Source organism: Berghia stephanieae, chromosome 9 (genome assembly GCF_034508935.2).
Source record: "Berghia stephanieae isolate SIO BIC M18660-M18661 chromosome 9, UCSD_Bste_1.3, whole genome shotgun sequence".
Lineage (NCBI taxonomy): Eukaryota > Metazoa > Mollusca > Gastropoda > Nudibranchia > Aeolidiidae > Berghia > Berghia stephanieae.
Genome location: NC_088368.1, coordinates 41,315,449 through 41,334,751, shown reverse-complemented (window position 1 = coordinate 41,334,751; position 19,303 = coordinate 41,315,449). Strand labels below are relative to the sequence as shown.

Here is a 19,303-nt window from a genome sequence, read left to right as displayed (position 1 = left end):
AATGAATATAAAATATGACAATTTGTTTCATCCTCAGTGGTGTCCCAGATAGCTCAGTTGGTGGAGCACTGGCTTTACATGCAAAGGGACTGAGATCAATCAAAATACAAAATAATGAATATAAAATATGACAATTTGTTTCATCCTCAGGGGTGTCCCAGATAGCTCAGTTGGTGGAGCACTGGCTTTACATGCAAAGGGACTGAGATCAATCAAAATACAAAATAATGAATATAAAATATGACAATTTGTTTCATCCTCAGGGGTGTCCCAGATAGCTCAGTTGGTAGAGCACTGGCTTTACATGCAAAGGGACTGAGATCAATCAAAATACAAAATAATGAATATAAAATATGACAATTTGTTTCATCCTCAGGGGTGTCCCAGATAGCTCAGTTGGTAGAGCACTGGCTTTACATGCAAAGGGACTGAGATCAATCAAAATACAAAATAATGAATATAAAATATGACAATTTGTTTCATCCTCAGGGGTGTCCCAGATAGCTCAGTTGGTAGAGCACTGGCTTTACATGCAAAGGGACTGAGATCAATCAAAATACAAAATAATGAATATAAAATATGACAATTTGTTTCATCCTCAGGGGTGTCCCAGATAGCTCAGTTGGTGGAGCACTGGCTTTACATGCAAAGGGACTGAGATCAATCAAATACAAAATAATGAATATAAAATATGACAATTTGTTTCATCCTCAGTGGTGTCCCAGATAGCTCAGTTGGTGGAGCACTGGCTTTACATGCAAAGGGACTGAGATCAATCAAAATACAAAATAATGAATATAAAATATGACAATTTGTTTCATCCTCAGGGGTGTCCAGATAGCTCAGTTGGTAGAGCACTGGCTTTACATGCAAAGGGACTGAGATCAATCAAAATACAAAATAATGAATATAAAATATGACAATTTGTTTCATCCTCAGGGGTGTCCCAGATAGCTCAGTTGGTAGAGCACTGGCTTTACATGCAAAGGGACTGAGATCAATCAAAATACAAAATAATGAATATAAAATATGACAATTTGTTTCATCCTCAGGGGTGTCCCAGATAGCTCAGTTGGTAGAGCACTGGCTTTACATGCAAAGGGACTGAGATCAATCAAAATACAAAATAATGAATATAAAATATGACAATTTGTTTCATCCTCAGGGGTGTCCCAGATAGCTCAGTTGGTAGAGCACTGGCTTTACATGCAAAGGGACTGAGATCAATCAAAATACAAAATAATGAATATAAAATATGACAATTTGTTTCATCCTCAGGGGTGTCCCAGATAGCTCAGTTGGTAGAGCACTGGCTTTACATGCAAAGGGACTGAGATCAATCAAAATACAAAATAATGAATATAAAATATGACAATTTGTTTCATCCTCAGGGGTGTCCCAGATAGCTCAGTTGGTAGAGCACTGGCTTTACATGCAAAGGGACTGAGATCAATCAAAATACAAAATAATGAATATAAAATATGACAATTTGTTTCATCCTCAGGGGTGTCCCAGATAGCTCAGTTGGTAGAGCACTGGCTTTACATGCAAAGGGACTGAGATCAATCAAAATACAAATAATGAATATAAAATATGACAATTTGTTTCATCCTCAGGGGTGTCCCAGATAGCTCAGTTGGTAGAGCACTGGCTTTACATGCAAAGGGACTGAGATCAATCAAAATACAAAATAATGAATATAAAATATGACAATTTGTTTCATCCTCAGGGGTGTCCCAGATAGCTCAGTTGGTAGAGCACTGGCTTTACATGCAAAGGGACTGAGATCAATCAAAATACAAAATAATGAATATAAAATATGACAATTTGTTTCATCCTCAGGGGTGTCCCAGATAGCTCAGTTGGTAGAGCACTGGCTTTACATGCAAAGGGACTGAGATCGATCAAAATACAAAATAATGAATATAAAATATGACAATTTGTTTCATCCTCAGTGGTGTCCCAGATAGCTCAGTTGGTAGAGCACTGGCTTTACATGCAAAGGGACTGAGATCAATCAAAATACAAAATAATGAATATAAAATATGACAATTTGTTTCATCCTCAGGGGTGTCCCAGATAGCTCAGTTGGTAGAGCACTGGCTTTACATGCAAAGGGACTGAGATCAATCAAAATACAAAATAATGAATATAAAATATGACAATTTGTTTCATCCTCAGTGGTGTCCCAGATAGCTCAGTTGGTAGAGCACTGGCTTTACATGCAAAGGGACTGAGATCAATCAAAATACAAAATAATGAATATAAAATATGACAATTTGTTTCTTCCTCAGGGGTGTCCCAGATAGCTCAGTTGGTAGAGCACTGGCTTTACATGCAAAGGGACTGAGATCAATCAAAATACAAAATAATGAATATAAAATATGACAATTTGTTTCATCCTCAGGGGTGTCCCAGATAGCTCAGTTGGTAGAGCACTGGCTTTACATGCAAAGGGACTGAGATCAATCAAAATACAAAATAATGAATATAAAATATGACAATTTGTTTCATCCTCAGGGGTGTCCCAGATAGCTCAGTTGGTAGAGCACTGGCTTTACATGCAAAGGGACTGAGATCAATCAAAATACAAAATAATGAATATAAAATATGACAATTTGTTTCATCCTCAGGGGTGTCCCAGATAGCTCAGTTGGTAGAGCACTGGCTTTACATGCAAAGGGACTGAGATCAATCAAAATACAAAATAATGATATAAAATATGACAATTTGTTTCATCCTCAGGGGTGTCCCAGATAGCTCAGTTGGTAGAGCACTGGCTTTACATGCAAAGGGACTGAGATCAATCAAAATACAAAATAATGAATATAAAATATGACAATTTGTTTCATCCTCAGGGTGTCCCAGATAGCTCAGTTGATAGAGCACTGGCTTTACATGCAAAGGGACTGAGATCAATCAAAATACAAAATAATGAATATAAAATATGACAATTTGTTTCATCCTCAGGGGTGTCCCAGATAGCTCAGTTGGTAGAGCACTGGCTTTACATGCAAAGGGACTGAGATCAATCAAAATACAAAATAATGAATATAAAATATGACAATTTGTTTCATCCTCAGGGGTGTCCCAGATAGCTCAGTTGGTAGAGCACTGGCTTTACATGCAAAGGGACTGAGATCAATCAAAATACAAAATAATGAATATAAAATATGACAATTTGTTTCATCCTCAGGGGTGTCCCAGATAGCTCAGTTGGTAGAGCACTGGCTTTACATGCAAAGGGACTGAGATCAATCAAAATACAAAATAATGAATATAAAATATGACAATTTGTTTCATCCTCAGGGGTGTCCCAGATAGCTCAGTTGGTAGAGCACTGGCTTTACATGCAAAGGGACTGAGATCAATCAAAATACAAAATAATGAATATAAAATATGACAATTTGTTTCATCCTCAGGGGTTGTCCCAGATAGCTCAGTTGGTAGAGCACTGGCTTTACATGCAAAGGGACTGAGATCAATCAAAATACAAAATAATGAATATAAAATATGACAATTTGTTTCATCCTCAGGGGTGTCCCAGATAGCTCAGTTGGTAGAGCACTGGCTTTACATGCAAAGGGACTGAGATCAATCAAAATACAAAATAATGAATATAAAATATGACAATTTGTTTCATCCTCAGGGGTGTCCCAGATAGCTCAGTTGGTAGAGCACTGGCTTTACATGCAAAGGGACTGAGATCAATCAAAATACAAAATAATGAATATAAAATATGACAATTTGTTTCCTCAGGTCCAGATGCTCAGTTGGTGAGCACTGCTTTACATGCAAAGGACTGAGATCAATCAAAATACAAATGAATATAAATATGACAATTTGTTTCATCTCAGGTGTCCAGATAGCTAGTTGTGGCATGGCTTACATCAAGGGACTGAGATCAATCAAAATACAAATATGATATAAAATATGACAATTGTTTCATCTCAGGGTGTCCAGATCTCAGTGGTGAGCACTGCTTACATGCAAAGGGACTGAGATCAATCAAAATACAAAATAATGAATATAATATGACAATTGTTTCATCCTCAGGTCAGATAGCCAGTTGTAGAGCATGGCTTTACTGCAAAGGGACTGAGATCACAATACAAAAATAATATAATAGACAATTTTTTCATCCTCAGGGTGTCCCAGATAGCTCATTGGTAGAGCACTGGCTTTACAGCAAAGGGACGAGATCAATCAATACAAAAAATGAATATAAATATACAATTTGTTTCATCCTCGTGTCCAGATAGCTCAGTTGGTGAGCACTGCTTACAGCAAAGGGACTGAGATCATCAAAATAAAATGATATAATAACATGTTCATCTAGGTTCCAGTAGCCAGTGGTGGCACGCTTACAAGGATGAGATCAATCAAATACAAATAATGAATAAATAGACATGTTTCATCCCGTGTCCAATGCCAGTGGTAGAGACTGCTTACATGAAAGGACTGGTCATCAAAATACAAAATGATATAAATGAATTGTCAGGGGGGGGGGGGCTTTAATGAAGGTGTCAAAAAAATAATATAATTGACAATTTGTTCATTCAGGTGTCCAATAGTAGTGGGAGCACTGCTACATCAAGGACTGAGATCATCAATACAAATAAGATAAAATATGACATGTTTATCCTCAGGTGTCCGATAGCTCATTGGTAGCATGCTTTACAGCAAAGGATGATCAATCAAATCAAAATATATAAATATGAATTGTTCATCCTCAGGTGTCCCGATAGCCTGGTAAGCACTGGCTTAGCAGGCGACATCAAAATACAAATAATAAAATATGACATGTTATCTCAGGTGCCAGAATCTTTAGCACTGGCTTCAGCAAGGACTGAGATCATCAATACAATAATATAAATAAATTGTTCATCCTCAGGGTTCCAATAGCATGTGAGCCTGGCTTTACAGCAAGATGAGATCAAAATACAAAAGAATATAATATACAATGTTCATCCTCGGTGTCAGATAGCTCAGTTAGCACTGTTTACATGCAAAGGGACTGAGATCAATCAAAATACAAAATAATGAATATAAATATGACAATTTGTTTCATCCTCAGTGGTGTCCCAGATAGCTCAGTTGGTAGAGCACTGGCTTTACATGCAAAGGGACTGAGATCAATCAAAATACAAAATAATGAATATAAAATATGACAATTTGTTTCATCCTCAGGGGTGTCCCAGATAGCTCAGTTGGTAGAGCACTGGCTTTACATGCAAAGGGACTGAGATCAATCAAAATACAAAATAATGAATATAAAATATGACAATTTGTTTCATCCTCAGTGGTGTCCCAGATAGCTCAGTTGGTAGAGCACTGGCTTTACATGCAAAGGGACTGAGATCAATCAAAATACAAAATAATGAATATAAAATATGACAATTTGTTTCATCCTCAGGGGTGTCCCAGATAGCTCAGTTGGTAGAGCACTGGCTTTACATGCAAAGGGACTGAGATCAATCAAAATACAAAATAATGAATATAAATATGACAATTTGTTTCATCCTCAGGGTGTCCCAGATAGCTCAGTTGGTAGAGCACTGGCTTTACATGCAAAGGGACTGAGATCAATCAAAATACAAAATAATGAATATAAAATATGACAATTTGTTTCATCCTCAGGGGTGTCCCAGATAGCTCAGTTGGTAGAGCACTGGCTTTACATGCAAAGGGACTGAGATCAATCAAAATACAAAATAATGAATATAAAATATGACAATTTGTTTCATCCTCAGGGGTGTCCCAGATAGCTCAGTTGGTAGAGCACTGGCTTTACATGCAAAGGGACTGAGATCAATCAAAATACAAAATAATGAATATAAAATATGACAATTTGTTTCATCCTCAGGGGTGTCCCAGATAGCTCAGTTGGTAGAGCACTGGCTTTACATGCAAAGGGACTGAGATCAATCAAAATACAAAATAATGAATATAAAATATGACAATTTGTTTCATCCTCAGGGGTGTCCCAGATAGCTCAGTTGGTAGAGCACTGGCTTTACATGCAAAGGGACTGAGATCAATCAAAATACAAAATAATGAATATAAAATATGACAATTTGTTTCATCCTCAGTGGTGTCCCAGATAGCTCAGTTGGTAGAGCACTGGCTTTACATGCAAAGGGACTGAGATCGATCAAAATACAAAATAATGAATATAAAATATGACAATTTGTTTCATCCTCAGGGGTGTCCCAGATAGCTCAGTTGGTGGAGCACTGGCTTTACATGCAAAGGGACTGAGATCAATCAAAATACAAAATAATGAATATAAAATATGACAATTTGTTTCATCCTCAGGGGTGTCCCAGATAGCTCAGTTGGTAGAGCACTGGCTTTACATGCAAAGGGACTGAGATCGATCAAAATACAAAATAATGAATATAAAATATGACAATTTGTTTCATCCTCAGGGGTGTCCCAGATAGCTCAGTTGGTGGAGCACTGGCTTTACATGCAAAGGGACTGAGATCAATCAAAATACAAAATAATGAATATAAAATATGACAATTTGTTTCATCCTCAGGGGTGTCCCAGATAGCTCAGTTGGTAGAGCACTGGCTTTACATGCAAAGGGACTGAGATCAATCAAAATACAAAATAATGAATATAAAATATGACAATTTGTTTCATCCTCAGGGGTGTCCCAGATAGCTCAGTTGGTAGAGCACTGGCTTTACATGCAAAGGGACTGAGATCAATCAAAATACAAAATAATGAATATAAAATATGACAATTTGTTTCATCCTCAGGGGTGTCCCAGATAGCTCAGTTGGTAGAGCACTGGCTTTACATGCAAAGGGACTGAGATCAATCAAAATACAAAATAATGAATATAAAATATGACAATTTGTTTCATCCTCAGGGGTGTCCCAGATAGCTCAGTTGGTAGAGCACTGGCTTTACATGCAAAGGGACTGAGATCAATCAAAATACAAAATAATGAATATAAAATATGACAATTTGTTTCATCCTCAGGGTGTCCCAGATAGCTCAGTTGGTAGAGCACTGGCTTTACATGCAAAGGGACTGAGATCAATCAAAATACAAAATAATGAATATAAAATATGACAATTTGTTTCATCCTCAGGGGTGTCCCAGATAGCTCAGTTGGTAGAGCACTTGCTTTACATGCAAAGGGACTGAGATCAATCAAAATACAAAATAATGAATATAAAATATGACAATTTGTTTCATCCTCAGGGGTGTCCCAGATAGCTCAGTTGGTAGAGCACTGGCTTTACATGCAAAGGGACTGAGATCAATCAAAATACAAAATAATGAATATAAAATATGACAATTTGTTTCATCCTCAGGGGTGTCCCAGATAGCTCAGTTGGTAGAGCACTGGGTTTACATGCAAAGGGACTGAGATCAATCAAAATACAAAATAATGAATATAAAATATGACAATTTGTTTCATCCTCATGGGTGTCCCAGATAGCTCAGTTGGTAGAGCACTGGCTTTACATGCAAAGGGACTGAGATCAATCAAAATACAAAATAATGAATATAAATATGACAATTTGTTTCATCCTCAGGGGTGTCCCAGATAGCTCAGTTGGTAGAGCACTGGCTTTACATGCAAAGGGACTGAGATCGATCAAAATACAAAATAATGAATATAAAATATGACAATTTGTTTCATCCTCAGGGTGTCCCAGATAGCTCAGTTGGTAGAGCACTGGCTTTACATGCAAAGGGACTGAGATCAATCAAAATACAAAATAATGAATATAAAATATGACAATTTGTTTCATCCTCAGGGGTGTCCCAGATAGCTCAGTTGGTAGAGCACTGGCTTTACATGCAAAGGGACTGAGATCAATCAAAATACAAAATAATGAATATAAAATATGACAATTTGTTTCATCCTCAGGGGTGTCCCAGATAGCTCAGTTGGTAGAGCACTGGCTTTACATGCAAAGGGACTGAGATCGATCAAAATACAAAATAATGAATATAAAATATGACAATTTGTTTCATCCTCAGGGGTGTCCCAGATAGCTCAGTTGGTAGAGCACTGGCTTTACATGCAAAGGGACTGAGATCAATCAAAATACAAAATAATGAATATAAAATATGACAATTTGTTTCATCCTCAGGGGTGTCCCAGATAGCTCAGTTGGTAGAGCACTGGCTTTACATGCAAAGGGACTGAGATCAATCAAAATACAAAATAATGAATATAAAATATGACAATTTGTTTCATCCTCAGGGGTGTCCCAGATAGCTCAGTTGGTAGAGCACTGGCTTTACATGCAAAGGGACTGAGATCAATCAAAATACAAAATAATGAATATAAAATATGACAATTTGTTTCATCCTCAGGGGTGTCCCAGATAGCTCAGTTGGTAGAGCACTGGCTTTACATGCAAAGGGACTGAGATCAATCAAAATACAAAATAATGAATATAAAATATGACAATTTGTTTCATCCTCAGGGGTGTCCCAGATAGCTCAGTTGGTAGAGCACTGGCTTTACATGCAAAGGGACTGAGATCAATCCTGGGTAGAGCCGAGATTTTTTTCTTTTTTTTGACTGAAGTTGCAATTAACCGAAGTTGACTTTCCTGAGCACTATTGCAATATTTTACATATATATTGGTAAACTCAAACCAGTTGTAAATATTGTTCTTAGTCTACCACAGACTGAGCAATTTGATTGAAACAAAAACCATATGGCAGCCCTGTCAACCAAAAGCAGCTATGATGCAAGCCAGCATTTTAATCAGATTGGATTAACTTTCACTCTTTTGTTCTTAACATTTGTAAGAGTCAAAAAGATTAGCCGTGATGAGAGACAATAAGCTCTCACAAACTCGTTGGTCACAATGCACAGTTAGTTGTCATTCCCAAAACAAAGTATATCGCTCAGCCTCTCTTTACAACTGTCATTAACTACCTGTTGTGAAGACTATGCCCAGCCCCCTCCCCTCCAATTTAATGGCCACAGATTACATCACAAACCCATACTGCAAAGCCCCACCATCTTTTTATTCTGATGGAGTGGTGACACACTACTGTAGATTTAAATCCCGCTCACTCTCGATTCTTCAACCTGTCACGATTTCAACCATGATGAAATTTAATACTTGAATTAACCACTTTTTGAGGGCGTCAGAAGAATAAAAACTGAGTACCACAAGGCTCAGTCTTAGCACCAGCATTGTTTAACGTCTACATAACCTCAAACAACTTCCACAAAACTAGGATATGCAGATGACTGGGCCTTAGAATACCAATCAAGAAACTGGTAAGGTATAGAAACAACTCTTAGCAAAGACACCATTGCCATGAAAAGGTGTTTTAACAGATGGTTTTTAAAAATGAATACGACAAAAACAGTTGCAACTGCATTTCATAGTAACAACAGGGAATCACAACGAAAACTGATGATCAAGATTGATGACACAACACTACCAACTGATCAAAATCCAAAATACCTCGGAGTGACACTGGATAGACGGCTGACCTATAGAACCCATCTTGAGGGTACAGCAAGAAAGATAGGGAAACGAAATTGTCTACTCAGAAAACTGGCAGGAATAACATGGGGAGCATCACAAACTCTTCTCAGAACATCAACCCTGGCCCTTTGCTACAGTGTGGCAGAATATTGTGCTCCTGTTTGGACGAGAAGTGCCCATACAAACCTTGTTGATGCGAAACTAAGAGACTCGATGCGAATAGTAACTGGATGCCTGAAATCAACCCCAACACAAGGGCTGCCAGTCATGAGCGCTATAGCACCACCCCACTTGAGGAGAGAGGATGAAACACAGAAATGGATATCCAGAGCTGAAAAAGATCGTGGAGGTCCTCTGCAAACCATATACAAAACTGCGCCCCCAACATCAAGACTAAAATCTTGTTCACCTTTCAACATATCAAAGAAAGAAAACTACAACACGCAAGAAGCCTTGTGCGAGGAATGGAAAAGGAATAAACCAACAGGAAGGGAACTAATTGAAGATCCCCGTAAAAGTCTCCCAGGTCTACAGGATCAACCAAGAAAATACTGGGTAGCTGCAAATAGACTACGGTCAAAACATACAAGAACAGCTGCCAACATGCACAAATGGGGGCTCCAAGAATCACCAACATGTTCAAAGTGCAACCAAGCACCACAAGATGCAAACTACCTCGTACTAGATTGTCCAGAGACAAAACTAGAAGGGGGATTTGAAACCATCAACAAATGTGATGATGACTTCCGAACCTGGATTGATACCTTGAACATAGAAGTGTAACCGAACGATACTACTACTACTGAGGGCGAAAATCTGTTGCAATTAACTGAAGTTTGTTGCAATTATTCAGTGACTTTTATATAGAATTAATTCTGTTTACTGGGAAATATTGCGATTAACCGAAAGTTGTGATTATCCGGAGTGGACTGTATCATTATTATTATTATTATTATTATTATTATTATTATTATTATTATTATTATTATTATTATTATTATTATTATTATTATTATTATTATTATTATTATTATTACTATTATTATTATTATTATTATTATTATTATTATTATTATTATTATTATTATTATTATTATTATTACTATTATTATTATTATTATTATTATTATTATTATTATTATTATTATTATTATTATTATTATTATCTCTCTATATCTATCTATCTATTGTGCAGCCATGTGGTCTTGTGGTATGACACTCACTTTCGGATTGGAAGGTCCTGAGTACGAGCCTCACTCGCTCTTCACTCACATTCTCTCACTTTACTTAGGTGTAAAATGAGTACCTGGCTGTCTCTGTCAGAAAAAAAAAATTGTAATATTGCCTAACAGACGTCATGTCTTGTTCTACATGTTACGTGTTGCTGTTGGTCAGGGACCCTTTGTAAAGCACTGTGAGCACGTTTAGTGGATATTGTCTTATATAAAAGCTCAAAACTCAATATTTTTATTTGGATTGTGCCATTATCCTTATAACCTGGATAAAAGATCAAGTTTTAAAAAAATTATTTGTGAACGCATTCTTCATACTCCATCCGTGCTCTTGCATATTCATTAAAACAATCACTGTTTACATTCTAAAACATTTTTAAATTTTATTTTTTTTGTCTGTGCAGAATCGTAATGTCCTGTTTATAAAGAGTAAAATGGAGCAACAAAGAGCCTTGCAATTCCGAGAGAAGTTCTGCCTGGAGGGAGGAAATATTGTACGGAATACAACCACGGATTGTAACAGTGAAGGTTAGTGTGTATATGAAGAGGCTTCGTATGGGAACAAAACAGACAATGGACGTTTCTGGTACAAACCCTTCTTCAGCACAACAATACACAAAATAACATGGAAAACAAATAAAATATAATGGAAAAAGACAAACTTGTGTTATCTGTACTCAATGGTGGTTGGAGTATCATACTCCAACCACCATTGAGTACAGACATCTCTCCATGTTCACTCTTTAGTTAGTATTTTACGATCACCGGCTTCAGGCAGCCCCTACCGTTTTCTACTTTTTAGTGTGTATATGAAGACCCCACTGTCTCATTGTGCCATGTAATTTATACTATGGAATTTTTCTTACTCAATTTAAAATATTATTATAATTTTAAAAAATAAAAATTTGAGCTTTTATAGAGCGCAGTATCCACTTTATGTGCTCAAAGCGCTTTGCAAGGGGTCCCTAATCAACAGCATGGAGGGAGGAAGTATTGTACTGAATAGAACCACAGATTACAACACTGAAGGTTAGTGTTAGACCTGTAAATTCTCAGTCAATTAACTGAAATCAGTCAATTCGTCAAATTCAAATATTTATAAAAATGAACGTAAGAAATGAAGAAAGAAAGAATTCATGAATCTTATTCGAATGACTGTAAAGTTGATCATTGCTACGCATAGCTCATGGGCCGTTTATATTTACGATAGATATATTGCCAAGGCTAAGCGACGCTTCTTAGAATTGCCGTGTCTGAACACATCCCAGTATATTTTCACACAGCCTTCGTGAAATTATCTTTTCACATTCCAAACCTGTTGTGATTCCAATGGTAGCCAATTTTAACTGAGCCGCTGAGCGATAAATTTCACTGTTTCATCTAAGCCAAAATTGACCACATTTATTTGGTGGAAAGTAAAAGTATGAAAAAGTAAAATGCGAATGCCGGAAGTGCCTTATGTAGACACCTTCAAATCGAAAGTTATATGATTGCTACAAGCACATCTCGATTGCCTCACTTTGCAAACAGATCGGTTGACCGTTTCTTCACTTATTGGGTACCAAATTATAAGGAACAATGGTTAGCGCAAATTAGTTTTCTGCCATTGTTATGCTCAAGCGAGCTTGCTGTTTACTATTCATTTTGATTCTTTGGATTTTTCCGCTACGTTACAGGTCTATAGTGTATATATGTGGACTCAGTGTGCCATGTAATTAAACTATATCATTTTTCTCAGTCAATTTACAATATTATTTTTTTAAAACCCAAAAAATAAAAAACTTTAACTTTTATAAAGTTCAGAATCCGCTTTATGTGCTCAAAGCGCTTTACAAGGGGTCCCTAACTAACAGCAACCTTTAACATGTAGAACGAGACATGATGGCGGTTAGGCGATATTACAATTATATTCTAACAGAGACAACGCAGTTAATGGCCAGGTGCTCATTTTACACTTGAGTACGGGGAGAGAATGTGAGTAAAGAGCCTTTTACAAGGACTCAACTGTGCGCCGAGCTAGGCTCGAACTCAGGACCTTCCGATCCAAAAGCGAGTGTCAAACCTCTCCATTATCACTCTTTCATTTTTATTTTCTCGATCTCAGCCCCCCCCCCCCCACTGCTCTCTAGTTCAAGGATCAATAAACTCGCCTCCCAGCTGCAAAGCTACGGCCTCACGCTCCGTGGATATTCATAGGCATTACTGATATGTGACCCATCGTCTCAAAACGGTATTATGTCGGAACAAACCAGATGCTTAAAAGCTGAATTAAATGTTAAAATCTGGGTGGGGATCCTGACCTCCCATAGTGGGCAGGGAGGTACATGCTGTTTCTTCTATCCCCCCATACCCGTTTCCCAATTGTTTCCTGTCATTGTCTTGGAATGAGATTACTTAGTTTTGTCCTGATCCTTGCCGGAGCTCCTTGGCTGGGAAGGGAAACAGTCGAATGTATAGTTATAGTTTTGGGAGATGATATTATTTTCCTTGTAAATTATCTCTCTGTTATGCATTGTATTATTAATGTTGAGTTTACATATTATATTATATGATTGGTAAACATTTGAGTGTATTCCTCTTAGTTGGAACCTGTGCTTGTGTCTGGATGAGACTTTTAGGTGATCTCAAACTAAGTACATTGGTGGTATGCTCTTGGAATCTACATCTGATCCCTATTTGTTCCCAGTTCCCCTATGTCTTACTTTTTCTTGGGTGCTTTAATTGTAATTCTATAACTTTTTACTATCCCATTTTCTTCCTTTTTACTGGCACTGATATAACCTAAATGTGTTGCAAGCGCCGTAAAACCCTTAAAAACAAACAAACAAACAAATGTTAAAATGGTCAAAAATATATATTGTTGGCATTTGCACCCTAAAATTCCCCTCAATAAAACATACAAACTCAACAGAAGTCTGATATTTCTGGCTATAAATTCCAATTTTCAACATCTTAACCATCCCGACTTAATACGGTTTTGAGGCGAAGGGTCACATATGATTTGTTGAAAACAGTAGGGGATGCCTGAAGCCGGTGATAGTAAAATACTAACGAAAGAGTGAAAATGGAGAGGCTTCTTATGGGAACAAAACTGCCAATGGACGTTTCGGGTATAAACCCTTCGTCAGCACAACAGTACACAAATAAACGGGGAAGCCTCTCCATTTTCACTCTTTCGTTAGTACATATGATATATTATGGTGCCTCCCATAGTGGGCAGGGGGGTACATACTGTGTCTTCTATCCCCTTATAACTTTTTTCCAACATGCTTTCTGTCTTTGTCTTGGAATGAGATTACTTGGTTTTGTCCTGGCCCTGGCCGGAGTCCTAGCTGGGAGGGAAACAGTCAAATGCATAGTTATTGTTTTGGGAGATGATATTTTTTTCCTTGTAAATCATCTCTCTGTTATGCATTGTATTATGTTTCGTTTACATATTATATTATATGATTTGTAAACATTTGAGTGTATTCCTCTTAGTGGGGACCTGTGCTTGTGTCTGGATGAGACTTTTAGGTGATCTCAAACTAAGTACTTTGATAGTGTGCTCTTGGAATCTACATCTGTTCCCTATTTGAACCAATTCCCCTTTGTCTCACCTTTTCTTTTGTGCTTTAATTGTAATTCTAGAACTTTTTACTATCCCATTTTCTTCCTTTTTATTGGCGCTGATTTGACCTTAATGTGTTGCAAGCGCCGTAAAACCCTTAAAAACATAAAACATAAAAACAAGTCTGATATTTCTGGCTATAAATTCAATTTTCAACATCTTAACCATCCCGACTTAATACGGTTTTGAGGTGAAGGGTTACATATGATATGTTGAAAACGGTAGGGATGCCTGAAGCCGGTGATAGTAAAATACTAACGAAAGAGTGAAAATGGAGAGGCTTCTTATGGGAACAAAACAGACAATGGACGTTTCGGGTACAAACCCTTCGTCAGCACAACAGTACACAAATAAACGTGGAAAACAAATTTTTAAAAATTTGTTTTCCACGTTAACTTGTGCTTGTCACAGTGGTTTACCAGCGGATCACTTTGTTGAGATGCTAGGTCAAGAGGTCACTACTCTCCTTCTCTTTACCTGCGCTCTGGTATGGCACGTGCTTGCAGTCAGTGAAGCGAGTAGTCTAATTGGTCTGATAAGTAATGGCATAGCCAAGCGACAATTATCTTAAATGTAAACCTACATCACTCATGTTAAAGATTGAAATCCCCCTCACACAGTGGACTAAATATCATAGATGTCATCAGTATATTTCTTTCTCAGGAACACAGCAAAGTAGACTTACATTTTGACTAGATTTGTCTTTTATATCAAATGTTTCTGGAATCCCTACAACAACAATCAGACGTTGCAGTTTATTATTATTCACACTAGTACATAGTACAAACCTTCTACTTACTGTTGCACTAATGTCAATTCAGTTCAACAAATATGTAACAAGTGTAGGGCAGGGGTATCAAATTTCACTGAGAATATCTAGCAGTCTATGAGATGTCTATGCTATCGTTGGTGATGAATTGGACCAGTTACACAATGTAAACAATGTCATAATCATTTCCTGGACTCCCCACTGACCATGGAACATTTTACTACACCAATTCTACAGTTTTATCGTTAAAAGTTCCCACGAATATGGTAAAGGAGTGAAGAAGTCATACTTATTGCAGTATATATATATATATATATATATATATATATATACAGACACACACACACACTCTCTCTGCAAGTAGCCCTACAATAATAGTTCTTAAAGACACATCTGTTACTGATTTAAGAAATATGAAATGAATGGGTTTGTTTCAGTCATGTCTCTGTTGATTGGTGTGGGAAGGTTTTATTCACCAGCTGCACTACTTGTACATTGTGAATATTGAGAATAATGTCTGAATATATGTTAATTCCTAGGAGGTGCCACTATTATTTTCTCTATCTTGGCTATGTTTGAGTACTCCCCCCCCCCACCCCACTCCCCCTCTTCTTATTTTCCCCAGTCAAACTTGCCTTTTTGGAATACTATCTGTACTAACTGTTGATGTTATATCGTTGTTGTCAGTGATATGAATTAGGTGTAGTGTGAATGTGATGCATTTCTCTTAGCCTGTCTTTTACGTTTGTATGTGTGTATATGCAGGATGTATGTGTGTATGTATTTGTGTGTGTGAGAGAGAGAGAGAGAAGAGAGAGAGAGAGAGAGAGAGAGAGAGAGAGAGAGAGAGAGAGAGAGAGAGAGAGAGAGAGAGAGAGAGAGAGAGGGAGAGAAAGAGAGAGAGAGAGAGAGGAACGCCTTTTTCTACCATATTCATTGCCATATTATCTACTACGCCACTGTGATGGTGTTGCTGTTTGGTGTAATGATGATGGTTTTGTTTCTATTTGGAATAGTGAAGTAAAACCTACACACACAATATATTGCTTTATATGTTCTTTACGAGTGTGTTAAATTGTTTAATCCACTTATCTCCATATCTTTTAAATACAATACAAAATACAAATGAAGAGAACATACCTTATGTCCAGCCCATTACATTTATGACCATTAAAAACGTAGTTAAAATGTGTTGAATCAGAAAATGAATGTTTTACTGTGTGTAATAATATTAAGACTGGACAAAGCATTAATTAGTTTCGGAATCCAACGTCTGATTTTAAAGATTTGAATTTTTTATTGTCCGCACAACAACAAAAATATTTTAAAATAGTAGGGATTTTAAATTGCTTATAAAACCTATCAGAATAATCACAATATAACGAAAAAAGAACCAACATAACAAGTGAAAGTAGTACTGTCTGTTCCGTAAGTTAATATTATTGTAATGTAAGTGGTCCTCTAGATATGGTGTTATATTACATCACGAAAATGCAATACTTTGCGTCTTAACCCTCAAAAAAGGGAATCCCCGTCCAGGTAGCCAATTTTACAGCATGCAGCTGCTGTTGTCAGTCACTTGCTGGGTTCCAGCAGAAGTGATCCGATTTTATGAAGAAATAAACAGCAGTGTTGTTTGTGCATGCTGACGAAGGGTTTGTACCCGAAACGTCCATTGTCTGTTTTGTTCCCATACGAAGCCTCTCCATTTTCACTCTTTCGTTAGTACATATGATATGTTATGTTTTGATATGATATAATCTTATTCTCAGGTTCTGTCATGTTCCTGTTTGCCCAAGACTGTATGAAATTCGCAGCTATCATGTCGGCCATCATTAAGAAATTAGCACCGGACCTGATCACCCACTTGCAACCGTTCAAACAGCTAGACCGCACCAAACATTTGGAATCCTCGGACATCGTCATCGTGTTTGTCTCCGATCAGCTGGTGTACTCGCAGTCGTTGCTGGAAGAGCTACACACCGTGTTAGGGAAACAGCGTGTCAACAAGGATAGCACTGTGATTTATTTGATTGAGGTAATTCACGCACAAAATACTGAACAAAAATATATATATTTATATATATATATGAGACAGTTTTGAAAAAGAACAAAAAATACCAACATAGAAAGTTTTGGGCTCAAACCCTTCTTCAACCAATAAGGAAAACAAATGAATTTAAGTCGGTTTTGTTATTTGCTGGAGAAGATTTTTGAGCCCGAATCGTTCAATGATTGGTATTTTCTTTTTCATTTCGAACCAGTTATATTCATCTTGTTCATTACTGTATACAGTCTACAGCCTATAACACCTTAGTGTCTGGGTAGGGTTCCTGACCTCCCATAGTGGGCAGGGGGGTACATAATACCTGTTTTCCAACATGCTTTCTATCTTAGTCTTGGAATGAGATTACTTGGTTTTGTCCTGGCCCTGGCCGGAGTCCTAACTGGGAGGAGACTGGGTAGGGATCCTATAGCGGGCAGGGAGGTTCATACTATGTCTTCTATCCCCTTATATCGGTTTTCCAACGTGCTTTCTATCTTTGTCTTGGAATGAAATTACTTGGTTTTTTTCCTGGCCCTGGTCGGAGTCCTGGCTGGGAAGGAAACAGTCAAATGCATAGTTTTTGTTTTGGGAGATGATATTTTTTTCCTTGTAAATCATATCTGTTATGTATTATTATATTTGTTATTTTCAATGTATAATTTGAGTGTATTCCTCTTTGTTGGATTTTGTGCTTGTGTCCGGATGAGACTTATAGGTGATCTCAAACTAAGTACATTGGTGGTATGCTCTTGGAATTTACATCTGATCCCTATTTGTTCCCAGTTCCCCTTTGTCTTGCTTTCTCTTGAGTGCTTTAATTGAAATACTAGAACTTTTTACTATCCCATTTTCTTCCTTTTTACTGGCGCTGATATAACCTAAATGTGTTGCAAGCGCTGTAAAACCCTTAAAAACAAAACAAACTAACTGGGAGGGAAACAGTCAAATGCATAGTTATTGTTTTGGGGGATGATATTTTTTTCCTTGTAAATCATATCTGTTATGTATTATTATATTTGTTATTTTCAATGTATAATTTGAGTGTATTCCTCTTTGTTGGATTTTGTGCTTGTGTCCGGATGAGACTTATAGGTGATCTCAGACTAAGTACATTGATGGTATGCTCTTGGAATCTACATCTGATCCCTATTTGCGCCCAGTTCCCCTATGTCTTACTTTCTCTTGGGTGCTTTAATTGTAATTCCAGAACTTTCGACTATCCCATTTTCTTCCTTTTTACTGGCGCTGATATAACCTAAATGTGACCCACCGTGTCAAAGCGGTATTATGTCGGGATACACTATAGTAGGGAAATTGAGTTCATATCCACAAATACCAAACTTGGGTTTACTTTCTCTACGTCATGGTGGAATATAAACACTATTTATTGCTTTGCAAAAACTTCTAAGGTCCGATTTCTCATCATTCTACCTCTAAATTTACAATTTTGGGTCGTGAATCATCCCGACATAATACCGTTTTGAGACGGATGGTCACACATGTGTTGCAAGCGCCTAAAACCCTTAAAAACAAAAACAGACAAACACCTTAGTGTCACTAATTGATTTACTGTGGTATTTTTTTATTTTTTTATACCAGTCCTCTTCACCCATTAATATTTATCATGGTAGTGTTCAGTTTCTGATAGGTCCACTGGCAGAGCACTAGCTTCTCATGCAAAGTGACAGTGATCGATCTCCCATAGAGGGCAGGGAGGTACTTACTGTGTCTTCTATCCCCTTATATCTGTTTTCCAATATGCTTTCTGTCTTTGTCTTGGAATGAGATTACTTGGTTTTGTCCTGGTCCTGGCCAGATGTCTGGCTGAGAGGAAAACAATTGAATGTACAGTTAGTTTTGGGAGATGATATTTTTTTCATTGTAAATCATCTCTCTGATATGCACTGTATTATGCTTTCTTTATATTATATATGATTTGTAAACCATTTGAGTGTGTTCCTCTTAGCGGGGACCTGTGCTTGTGTCTGGATGAGACTTTTAGTGATCTCAAACTAAGTACTTTGATAGAGTGCTTTTGGAATCTATACATGTTTCTTATTTGAACCAATTCCCCTTTGTCTTCCCTTTTCTTGGATGCTTTATTGTAATTCTAGAACTTTTTACTATCCCATTTTCTTCCTTTTTGCTGGTGCTGAT

General features: G+C 37.2%; 1 protein-coding gene across 2 annotated transcripts in view; it reads left to right on the top strand.

Annotated features, from left to right (window-relative positions):
- LOC144980258 (uncharacterized) overlaps positions 1 to 19,303 on the top strand; it is a 51,652-nt gene that overhangs the window by 23,387 nt on the left and 8,962 nt on the right. For both annotated transcript variants that reach the window (XM_078927888.1, XM_078927887.1), the window contains exons 11-12: positions 11,125 to 11,248; positions 16,872 to 17,137. In XM_078927888.1, the coding sequence (XP_078784014.1) occupies positions 11,125 to 11,248; positions 16,872 to 17,137 (390 nt within the window). The remainder of the gene's footprint in view (positions 1 to 11,124; positions 11,249 to 16,871; positions 17,138 to 19,303) is intronic.